Genomic DNA, 12,416 nt, shown 5'->3' with positions numbered 1-12,416 from the left:
AAATCAAATAACATAAAAAAACCCTCAGCACAGAATACCTGAAAATGCAGGGGAAAGGATGTAAGCCATGTCTTTATAAAACAGCTGAGCTCATAATGAAAGAAATGAAATCCTCAGAGGCCAAAACACTGAAAAGGCCTGAGTCCAGCGAGGTAGGCAGGAGCTTTGGTTTTTAACAGGCTGGGGAGGCAAGAGCGAAAAAATCTGACTGGAGGTTTAGAACACCGGAGCTAGTGGACGGCTACATGGGTTGGCGGCAGCCCCACAAACAGAGATGGTAAAGAAACGCTTCCGTCACAGTCTCGGCTCTCAGTGGAGGAGGAAACGCCACCTCTGGGAACTTATAACCACAAGCTGGCCCTTACACAGCTGAGGCTAGAATTTACAGGACTTGTGAGTCCTAAAAAGCCCCAAGATGCTATTTAGCTTAAATAGGTCTCAAGTAGGTAGTGACCCCAGGCACATGCAAGGAATAAATGCAAACCCTCTCAGGTGCAAATGCAGGCCTCAAAGAAATTCCACAAGTAAAATTCCAAAGAATATGATCCCACAATCAAAAGTCACAGAAAAGGGAATGAACCACGTGAGACTCTGCAGAACAAACAAGAGAATCAGACCCCACACACTGCAAACAGCAGGATTATCAGATAGTGACTGTAACAGCACATGTGCACAGTATGTACAATGACATCTTGAAAGGTTAAAGTGTGATGAAGAAACAAGGGACTATCAAAAAAGTCCTTACAAATATGAAAGAGAAAACCAAATAGAACAACTGAAATGAAAAGTATATTGAATTAAATCAAATCAGATACTTGATGAGTATGAAGAAAAAATTGCTGATGAAAAGTATACTAAAATTATTACCCGGAATGGAAAATACTGATGAAAAGCTTTAAAAAAATGAAAGGTAGACTAAGAGACATGTAGAAGAGATACTGTATGATTCTATTTATAAAAAAATCAAAACAACCAAAACTGATCCTAGACCAAAAAAAGACCCTGACTTCCTATCACTCTTGCAGCTGAACTCTCTATCTGCTCTCATTGCTGCACCTTCTGCCTCCTGGAACGCAGCATCCTCTTTGCCTGGGCTCACCTCCAGTGGGGGTGGTGTGGAAGAGCCTCATGTTCTCAGGAAGGCTGCCTTCTCACCCTCATCATAGAGCCCTCTGCCCCTGGCACTTCCGCTGTGTGGGTGCTTGGGGCTATGAGGCTTAAGCTCAGAGAGGTGAGCTCTCAGCCATGAGAGGGCAGATCCAAAAAGCTGGCAAGAACTGTACAAATCAGCCAGGACAGCAAAACAGGATGCGTCACAGCAGTGACCTTGGCAGAATATACCCAGCTTCTGCCCACATCCTTCCCTCTGCCTCTCTGCTGGGTACTCAGTGGGGCTCTGGAATCGTTCACCTGCTATGCTCCCCATCATGGAGATTTTCACTTTAATAACTCTAATTTCCATTTCTTGTAGTTCTCATTAGGTCTTTCAAATCTGCTTGCTCTTTTTTCTTAGTAATTTGTGTTTCCTTAGTTTTTACTTTTAGTCATTTTAAACTTAATGATTTTATCATCTGGAATTACTGTTTGTCATGTCTAAACTCTTGCTCATAGTCAACTGTTCACTCATGTGACTGGTAATTTTAGATTTCGAGCTCATCTTCAATGGGGCTTTACGTTTGGGTATCCTACGTGCCTGAGGTGAAGGAATGTCTCTTTACAGCAGTGTTTGGTCTTATGCCGTCAAATAGCCAAGGGGTATCGATGGCCAGGTCTAATGCTCATGCAGCCTGAGTCCCCAGACCCATGGAGGCTCAGCCTGTTTAAAATTCTCAGTCTACACCTCTTTCCCTGGCCCTCCAGAAACCAGGTTAAAATGAACAATCTGCCTGTCACCTTCCTGGGGCAAGAGGGAGAGAGTCTCCATTCAATTCTCCTCCTTTCACAGGCCCAAAGCTTCTTCCGCCTTTTTCACATGAGTGATGAAACCCAAGCCTCCAGGAGGCTCCGTGAGCAGCACCCGCCCAAGGGGCACTGCGGCAGCTGGCACGCTCACCACCCGCATCTGCAGCACCCCCTTCCTTTCTGGCAGTTTTCTTACTTTTTTATAAGCCCAACTATGCATTGAAAAAAATGTTTGCTACATGCAGTGGACAGGCTTTTAAGGTACCAAGTCCACAATATTGCCAGAATCAGAAAATTTACTGTCAAGTTTCCAAAACACAGACTACAAAAAAAGTATACATTAAAAAGAAATAAAAAATAAAAAAGCTAGCACCTCAGGTGCGGAACCAGAGGACCAAAAGAAATATGCCAAGTGGCTTGAGTAATTTTCTTTCTTTCTGAATGGGTCACTGTCTTTTCTCAAGTCATTTAAAAATTATTACTATTACTATTATAAATTGAGAAGAAATGGAATGAACAGCCCATCCCATATTTTATAGCTAAAGAGTAATCATCCTATGAAGCCACTATGACCTCTCAGGACCCGGGTCCCCAGAGTTGAGACTGAGGGGTGAGCCAGCGCTTGGAGCCAGGGCTCCGCCGGGCGGCCCACCTCGGAGGCACAGGGTGCGGAGTCAGGACTCCACAGACCCCTCCGGAGGGTCCCCGGCCCCTCGCATGTGCCTCTCGCCCATGGGCAGTCCCTGCAGACCCTCCCGGTGTACAGCTCACAACAAGTCGCTCTGCTCTCCCACCAGCTCTCGCTGAAACAAGAACGGGAATCAAGGATCTCGAGACTATCAAGCAGCATCTGTGTCCTGCATGCTGCCCTGTTCTCCCTGCACCTAACACCTGCCTCCCCACCCCAGCTGCCCCAGCCAACCTCAGGAGAAAACCCCTTAATCTGCACATGAGTCCATTTGGCACAGAAAGTCACCTTATTCCACTGCTTTCCCTGAGGCGGTGGTTTCCAAATGTTCTTAATCACATAACCCATCGGCAAAAACACTTTAGGAGTGCAACCCACGGTATTCATTAAATAATTAAGTAAATACATGTAACTGTGTTACATAATAAAACATATGAAAAAGAAATCAGGAATGAAGTAACCAGTATATTATACACTGGAATTTGAACATTCACTTCACCAGCACCAGGGGTCAGAGTTCACATGGCACATTCCGAGTCCCTCAGTCTAACTCAGGGGCAGGGTCACGTCAGTGAACAGTAAGGGGAGTTCCTCACAGACGTGGGCACCTGTTATTAGCACAGAAAATGCAGATGCTGTCTTAGGCCTCCTCCCTCCACTTCTTCGTCACCTAAGGCATCTAGCTCCTCCACGCTGTCTTTAGGAGTCTTTAATCCTTTACTCTGAATTGAGCCTATTTAGAGTCCAGATCTTCCTGCTCACTGAAAAAAACAGTACATTATTCAAAGATGTATTATGAAACTAACTCCCTGTTCTTCATTTAGTCAATATTAAGATATTAAGCTGATTGAAAGAACACTGATAATCTTATAAAATACTCATACATTCCTAATTATAACAGGGGAGAGAACAGTTCAAAAGTGAAAAATCTGAAGTATTCAAAGCAAAAAAAAAAAATTACCATTTTAGATCATAAAATAGTATGTGTACCTGCTACACATACTATGATAAATAAGGTAAATTAACAAAAATATTTAGTTCAAACTGGTTCTATGCTATGAAGTACATAAGTGGGCTTGGAATTTGAAGATATTCTTCATTTATCAGTCTTTGATTTTTAAACAGTCAGGTTAATCTTGAAATGAACTCTTCTTATATTCCTGTGAGACTGAGAAAATTCACAGAGAATATATGTTTTTCAGGTTTTTGCTTTGGTAAGATCATGTATACCATGTGCAAATTATTTCCATCTCACTATCTACACTGAAGAGATGTTTTGATAATGAAACACTGGCCCAACAGTCTGGCAGACACAGACACTTCAATGAAGATGAAAGATTCATCATGTCTGTGAGTGCTTCAAGTGGCTGATGGTATTATTAGGTACCTGATCACTCGGATACTTTAAATTTTCATGGGTAATGTCCTCTCATCTACTAGGAAAGTAGAAGTAGAAAGCATACATCTTTTTTTTTAATACTATATGTTTATTTCTCTTGATTCCAGAGTTACTTATTTGAACAGTATTTGTAACCCTTGCACATGGCATTTGATAAAAATATTCTGCAATATTAAGTGATTCACATTTTTCTAAAATTTGTTCATGTGCAGATCTAGGCAAACATAAGAAGCATACATCTTGAAGTCCAGCCCCTGGTTACACAGGAAAGGCCAAGAAAGGAAGAGAAAATTGCACCAATCATTAATTTCTTTCTAAGACCCTTGCCTCCCATTAAAAGTTTACAAAGTATCCTTTTCATTGTTTAATATCAGATCTATCAGTGTGCCTGGAATATGTACTATTTTTATATAAATAACTAATAATCATTCACAGTTTAAAAACACACACACAATTGGGTGCATTATTTTGCTAATTATTCTTCTTTTGTGAGGCTTTGGCAGAAGGCCCAGGAATAGAAAGTACGGGGTGAACAAGAGTTGGGTTACAACCCAAGACACGCTTGACCCCAGAGGCTTCTGTCTCTCTCTCCCGTGCTTTGTGTGGACCTCGTGTCCTCCAGTTACACCTCCTCTTACCCCTAAAGATCCGGTCTGCTCTGGTTACTAGTACAGGTTGGTGGTTAGTCAGCCTGAAGTTACCTTCACAATGTAAGATGTAAGCAAGCAACATGCACCCAGTGTCATTAGCTCATGGCACATGACATCCATGAAGGCAAACTTGCACTTTATAAAACTAAATAATAGGCCTTTTGGCAATAATGAAAATAAGGCCTGAGCTAACTGAAGCTTTTGAACGACATCAGGTGTGACTCTGTAAGGACTGGCAGAGCATGGTCATGGGTACTATCAGTTTGAAGTGACAGATTCTCTGTAGTATTAAGAGTTGCGAGGCCCTCACCAGGACAGCTTCCACTCGTCTGAGCGTGTAATGATGACAGACAGGTGATGGAACAGGTCTTTCTGTGCCCTGAGTATGAAATCGGTATATTCTGGTTAAATTTATTTAGCAACTCCAAGACAAAAACTGAACGCTAACTTCTAGAATTTGGAGGGCACTTCTGTTTCTGTTTTTGAGTAAATACCTATGTAGTAGTTGTGTAGTGTGCTGGGCACTGTTCTTGGAGCTTTACATACATGAACTCAGAAACCTTAAGCTTCTCCTGCCATGGATCCCCCGGCAGTCTGGTGAAGACTGGATTCCTCAGAGTGTTATTAAATGCACAAAATAAATCACATGACATTATAAAGGAAACAAGTTTTACTGAAATAGAGCAACATATGTGCTCTTTTATTAATGCATTAAGTAACAAAAATCTGCCAGAAAGTTAGTAACTACCATAATTTCAAAACAGTGAACAATACTGATATGGGACAATGAATGTAATCTGATATGAGACTATCTGTGCGTTGTACTAGTGACAAATCACAGTTACTGCAAATACCCTTATAAACTGTAGCCTGTTTTATAACTGGAAATGTTGTTTGATGGAAAAGGATGGAAATGCTAGATTCCAACTAGAGACTAGTGAGAATTAAACATGTACCATTTTTCCCATCCAAGGTCCAAACCCTCTGAATTCTATCTATTCATGCCTTGGGAGTATTAGCAACTAACCTGGCCCTAAGACAGTCCTCTCGGGTTGGCGGTATCATTACCCCGTTTCAGAGAGGAGGACCCTGGGGCCTGGTGAGTGCTGCCCCACTGCAACGTCAGGGAGCTAAGCATGCGTGCCCACCCATCCCGGCAGGCACGGTCCTCACCTTGATGGGGGGCTTCCGGGTGATGTGGGAGACAAGGAAGTTCATGGCAATGTCCTCACAGTTGATGTATTCATCCACCATGTCTCGGATGGCCTGGGGCATCACGTAAGAATACAGGTAGGCGTAATACTGTTGGGGTAGAACAAGAAACACACACTCCGTGAGATGCCACAGTGCTCTGGCTTCCAGCAGAAATGGGTGTGGGTCTAGGGGCTGTTCAGAAGTGTTGGCGGGGTGGGGCAAGGGGTATGGCAATCACTGGGAAGCTCTGGTGGCATGTAAGGAGTGCGGGCCGGAGATGCTAACCATCCTGCAAGGTGCATCTTCCGCAGTGAAGAATTAGCCCATCCAAACCGCCATTATCACCCGCTCTGAGAATCAGAATTTCATTTAATCTCCCTGGTACTTCCATGATGTTGCAACAATATAGATTCATCACATCAGGTCTGACACTGGTTCAGCTAAACAACAGTCTATATCAGACAATTGCAGTAATGGATAAGTAGGGGTAAAGCATGCTTATCTTCTAGGACTCAATACCTCACTGCACCAAGAAACATTCAATCCCTCAGTGCCTCACGTACCGATCCTACGACCTGACTACTCACTCCTTAGCATGGCCCCTGGCTACTCCCTGCTCCAAGTCACTATCATCTCTTGCCTGGATTATTCAGATAGTCTCCTGAATAGTCTCCCTGCTGCCACATTTTTTTGCCCACAGTTCATTCTCAACACATCCGGTTGCACATGACATTCCCTTGCTCCAAGCCCTCCACGGCATCTCATCACACTCAGAGAAAAAGCCTAAATTCTTAAGATGTCCTGCAAGGCCCAAAAAGTGGTGTGACAAAGCCAGCTCATACCTGCTGATGAATGTCAAATGAGACATTTTCAGGAATTTTGTGAGACCACTTAGGAATTCTGTGAGCTTGTTAGCACAATAAATAAAGATATAATTATATAAATGTAAAATTTAATTATATTAAAAACCAATAAATATCTAAAGCATATCACTTCTTAGTTATAATTTACTACTATTTATTACATTTTACTGTTACCATCAGGTTATTTATGTCCATCATATCTGTGTGGTGAAAATATTACATAATGGGGCACAACTTGCCCACCTCTTCCCATCTCCATGTTCACTGACTTGTGTCACAACTGGAAATCAGCTACGGGTAGAGAATATTTACACAACCGAAATGGGCAAATGCTCTAAAGCAGGGTACATGTGAACTGTCTAGTGTTGCAAATATGCTGATGAATGAATAGGGGAGGTGCCCAATAAAAACTGACTTATATGTTTCATTACCTTAAATAGTAGAATCTGCATAGTGAAATAATGATCCTAAAACTTTCATACCACACAGTGGTTTGCTGTCCATCTTGTGGCAAAGTACTTAGGAGACGGTCAGCTTAAAGAATGACCTGTACATTCTTCTTTCACAAAAGACAGGTGATGAACACTTACTGATTCCTTAAATGGCCAGTGGCTGTCATTAGTATGCTAATGAGAACACATTTATTAATTAAACATAATTAATCTTCATCAAGAGAAAGGTGACATGATAACAAGAAAGAAAAAAATGTCTGCAAAAAAACATGGAGAAAGCATTATGAAAACAAATATTTAGAAGAATTTCCACCACTATGTGATTTTGGTGCCAAAAATTACTTAGGAAAATTTTATTACAAAAACTTTCACATGTGTACATTTTAAAAACAGAAAAACTTGTAACCTGTTTAAAAATCTCCTAAATGAAAAGTTTCAATGGATTTAGAAGCTACTCTAAAAAAAGGACCACTTCTCATTGGTTTGCTAAAAAAACTGAATGACATCTTAGCAGATGAAAATTCTAGTCCAATTTGAAAATGCTACCAAGTTGGTACATGAGTATCCTGACTTGGTAAGCACAGCAATAAGGTATTTCTCCCTGGGCCAGTGGTTAAAAACCAGTATCAGAATGTGCTTAATTTAGAAACAGACCTCTGACTTGCATAACAGACAGCATCAAATCAAGATTTCAAAAAAAAAAAAATCTACTCAATCATATTACTTTCACTAAAATTTAGGAATTTAGTGAGAATATTTTGAAGTTTTATGTCATCTTTATCTCAAAACCTTATAAAAATTTCTATAAGCAATTTATGTTTATTTATAAACAATTTAGATAACTGTATCAATTTATAAATATATTATAAATTTATAAATATACATATTTGTGTTTTATAGGCTTAAAACTTTTTATTGATGGGCACTTATAATAAAAAAACTTGTTTAGATTAGGGTGACCAACTTAACTGCTTTCAAGGGCCAAATACATAAGTAACAGTAGAAAGAAATGGGCATAAGAAAATAGTCACAGGGCAGATAAGCACACACATGGCCCTCCCCAGGGAGCTGTGGTGAGGCAGCTCCAGCCGGCTGGCGCCGGCTCCAGAATGACGGAGGGCACAGGTGGAGATCAGGATGATGGGCAGGTTCCAATGACTCTGATGGCCGGGAAGGCATGATTAGAAGGTTGGTAGATGGCAGCAACAAGACAGATGCCAGGCGCCTCAAATGGCACTTTATATGACAGCTGAGAAGCGGCCATCCGGAAGAATAACTGGTAAGCAATGAAAATGGTTCTGGACACCTTTCTGCTCCAAAGTACAAATGTGGGGAAACGAGCAGCCTCCAGTACTGTCTCTGGGAGAAATACAGAAACAGGCTACAAGGGAAGCCCTGTCCTCAAGAAAAAGTCAGGTCTCCGTCAGGTCAAGCAGACAGAGGAGGGATTCTGTCAAGCGGGAGGTGTAGGCGATTTGGCCAGCTCACGACAGGGAGTCTTCAGAGCCCAGAGGAAGGACTTGGGAGGGAAGGTATAGAGCAGCACAATCCAATAGAAATGCAATGCCAATCTTACCAAGCTTCTCCTTACCTTATGAAAGAAGGCAGCACCTGTCAGCACCATGGACAGCTCACAGGAGTAGTTGGAGTTGTACAGCCAGGACTGGTGAGGGATGTCCCACGCATGGTAACGGCCAGGGAACCCAACAATGCGGTCCCGTGCTTCCCGCCACACCCTTAAAAAACACAAGTACATGCACACCTCAGTATAAAGCTCTGAGATTATCAGAAACACTTTAAATGATGGCCTCTATTTTGCAGACTTGGGCACTCAGGCTGTGTTAATTTTTTTCCTTTTTTAAATAACAAAACCAGTAACAAGTCAAACGGGATAAAACAAATAACCAGTGTCTCACATAGCTTTCTTAATAAGCACCTGCTTATTATTCATCTAATTTCTGGCAGTCAGTACCTCTCCAGGCCTTACAGAAAGAACAAGCTGGAACAACACAGGATGGAGCTAAGTTAAAGGTCTCCAGAATGGGGTATGGTCAGCGATCTGCTGAGAAGCAGGAAGAAGATAACAATTTGTATTTATATTCATTTTTAATATTTAATTTGTTTAAAGAAGTTTTGTTTTTAATGACCATATATTACAGTAGGACGCATATATAATTATATACATTGCACACTTTTCTTTTTACTTAGAGAAAAAAGCTGGAGACCCAGACTGTTGCACGGAGTTACGGTGCCACAGTCTTGATTCCTGATCTGAGCAGAGCTGAGGCAGGAACCCGCACCACTGAAAAGAAGTGGTCCACAGGGCCATATAAACAAAAGAGTTCACAAATGCAATAAATAGAGAATTTCAAAATGTTTCCAGGATAAACTCTATCATCCCCAAATTTATAGGTAAGGTAGAACACACAAAATCAGTTCCCCAGGGTCACAGAAAGCTCTGCACCCTGCAGCAGGGCTTCCCGTAAACAACGGGCTGTCACCTCCCTGCTCCACTCACCCCCAAGCAGAGACTTAAACTGCCTGAGAAACTCTCTCGTCACTTACATGGAACCTCAATTCCTAAAACACGTAAGACTTAATTTCAAAAGAATTCCTCTCCGGTTAAGTTCGAAAGCAAGTGATCCAGCCCAAGGGACGAGAAACCACAGCTTCCATCACAACATCAGCCTTCTGGATGGGCTTTCTGCCACCTCCTACCCAAATCCCAACTCTACCCTAATTTATCTTCTAAAATTGACTCCAAATTACTAACCTAAAAGCTATAAGATATTTTCATAATATAGCTTGACATTCATAGAATGTTAGAATTGCTTAAAAATACCACTGGCATATCCAAATGTTATATCAACACTCCTAAGATAAAGATCCCTTCAAATGCCTATTGCTCCTACCATCCCTGAAATAGCGATAGAAGAAAGAATAGGAAAATGCATATTTCAATCATCTGATCTGGCTGATTGAAGCCAATATAATGCAGACAGTTCTTAATAAGGCAGAATCTCATTTGCTACGTGATATCAAAACGTAGCATATTCAATTTGTTAATAGCTCCACTGGATGTAAATTACTTACTTAATAAGGGAAAAAACAAGGTGGCGGCACTGGTACAAGCTGACCTCAAATAAAGGCTTAACTTAAAAAAAACCCTGGGACAATGCATCAGGAGTTTTAGATAGTGTGGTTTCAGTGGGTATTTGAAAGTTAGGCACTTAAAAATACCAACTATAAGTAATACTACAAATTTACACATAAAAGTGTTGTACATAATCAGTTGCCTGGCATCATATTCAAACTTAGGCTGCCCTATTTTTAACCCATGTGCTGTATCATAGATCATGCTTTCGTATACCTTACCTTTAAGGAACTATTCTTTAAACGTGTTAATGTTTTAATTACCTATGCATTATGATAGGAAAAAACTTTCAAAGGTAATTTCATAGCTCAAACTTCAAAATAATTCACTGGGCAAATTCAACTTTGCCAAACAATAACAGAGAAACTTTAAAAAATGAAATCAAGATAGTATTCCACTGAAGGATCTGAGTCATGAGAAATACTCCTCTGTTAACATTTCAAATTTAAATACTAGCACCTTTGAAAATAAGTGCATCAATTCAACCTCCTCATGGTATGAACTTCGGCACATCATTTACCACAGCACTTCCACATTAGTGCTGTCAGTTAAGTAAAAAAAAAAGAAAGAAAGAAAATGAAAGTCCAAAGTAGTTTGGACTACTGACAGTCCAAACACTATATATTTTAAATAAAGACGACATATTTTATGCAAGTTTGTGAAACTCAAATCAATTCTTTAATGAGTTACCTGGATGAAGTGAAAGGTCATTACTATAAATGTTTAACTTAAAAGTGGTTTTCTGATCTTCAAAACTTAGGCAAAATGGTTTTGAATAAAGATCAGTAGATACTTTAGATAGTACAGTATATTAAAGTCACATGGGCTTTACCCTACATACAAAGAGACGTTCTTACCCTTGTTGGTTATACTTCATGTTTCTCCCCCCCTCTGGTTCCTTAAGAACCCAACGATGTGAAATGCAGTAAGAAAATACAGTGTAAAATCAACTAATAACCAAAAACATTTTGTAAGAAATATTTTTTAAGAGATTTTGCTTTCCAGACTCCATGTTTCTTATTGGTATGTAAGCCTTTTCTTCCTCTCCAAACTAGAATATTAAAAAACATATACCAAGTCATGTTAAAGGGAAAAGGTTTGGGTGAGTTCCCTTTGGAAAAGAAAACTCATAAAGCAGAGCCACGAAATATGGAGAAAAGGATCCAGTTGTGGATCTGGAGGTAAAGGTGGAGAAAAAGATCCATGAAATGTAGAGAGAAAGAACATCAGATCCAACTGTGGAATTATCAAAAGTTCTGGGCCCAAGACAAGACAAATACTTGGATCCAGGAAGGGAAACCCACTTTCCGCCCCACAATCGCTCACCTCCTCTTAACCTTACACACCTTCTTTCCTTCTTTTTTTTAAAATACCGTTTATTGACATACAAACCACATACCACAAAATTCACTCACTTGAAAGTATATGACTCACTGAGTTTTAGTATATTCACAGAGCCCCGAAACCATCACCACTATCAAATTTCAGAATATTTTTGTTACCCCAAAAAGAAACCCCCTAATCTCACTCCCCATTTCCTCCTCTCCCCAGCCCATGACAACGACTAATCTACTTTCCGTCTCCATGTATTTGCCTACTGTGGACATTTCACATAAACAGAATCATACATTATGTGGCCTTTTGTGACTGGCTTCTTTCACTTAATCTGTTTTCAAGGTTCACCCATGCCACAGCCTGGGTCAGGACTTCATTCCTTTTTATATTGCTAAATAACCTTCCACTCTACAGATACACCACCTTTTATGTATCCATTCATCAGTTAATGGGCTTTCAGGTTGTTTATACTTCTTTTTTGTTTCTTTGACAACTGATTTTTTTGTGTGTGGCAAACTATAATATAAAATTTACTATTTTAACCATTTTTAAGTGTAGAATTCAGTGGCAATAAGTGCATTCACATGGTTGTATGACCATCACCACCATCCATCTCCAGAACTTTTTCATCTTCCCCACCTGAAACTCTGTCCCCACCAAACACAAACTCTCCATTCCTGCCCTCCTCCAGGCCCTGGCTCCCTGTCCCTGTGAATCTGACTGCTCTGGGTGCCTCATATAAGTGGAATCATACAGTACATACCCTTTGTGCTGTTTAA

The 12,416-nt window shown here is 40.6% G+C and overlaps 1 protein-coding gene across 6 annotated transcripts in view; it reads right to left on the bottom strand.

Moving 5' to 3' along the window:
* Nucleotides 1-12,416, bottom strand: part of EXTL3 (exostosin like glycosyltransferase 3) — a 107,768-nt gene that overhangs the window by 9,499 nt on the left and 85,853 nt on the right. For all 6 annotated transcript variants that reach the window (XM_073232757.1, XM_073232759.1, XM_073232760.1 and 3 more), the window contains 2 exons: nt 8,740-8,884; nt 5,813-5,941 (listed from right to left, as the gene is read on the bottom strand). In XM_073232757.1, coding sequence (XP_073088858.1) covers nt 5,813-5,941; nt 8,740-8,884 — 274 coding nt within the window. The remainder of the gene's footprint in view (nt 1-5,812; nt 5,942-8,739; nt 8,885-12,416) is intronic.

This window comes from Manis javanica, chromosome 3 (genome assembly GCF_040802235.1).
Source record: "Manis javanica isolate MJ-LG chromosome 3, MJ_LKY, whole genome shotgun sequence".
In the NCBI taxonomy this organism is placed as follows: domain Eukaryota; kingdom Metazoa; phylum Chordata; class Mammalia; order Pholidota; family Manidae; genus Manis; species Manis javanica.
The sequence above is the reverse complement of the archived record's forward strand: the minus strand, read 5'-3'. Positions and strand labels throughout refer to the sequence as shown.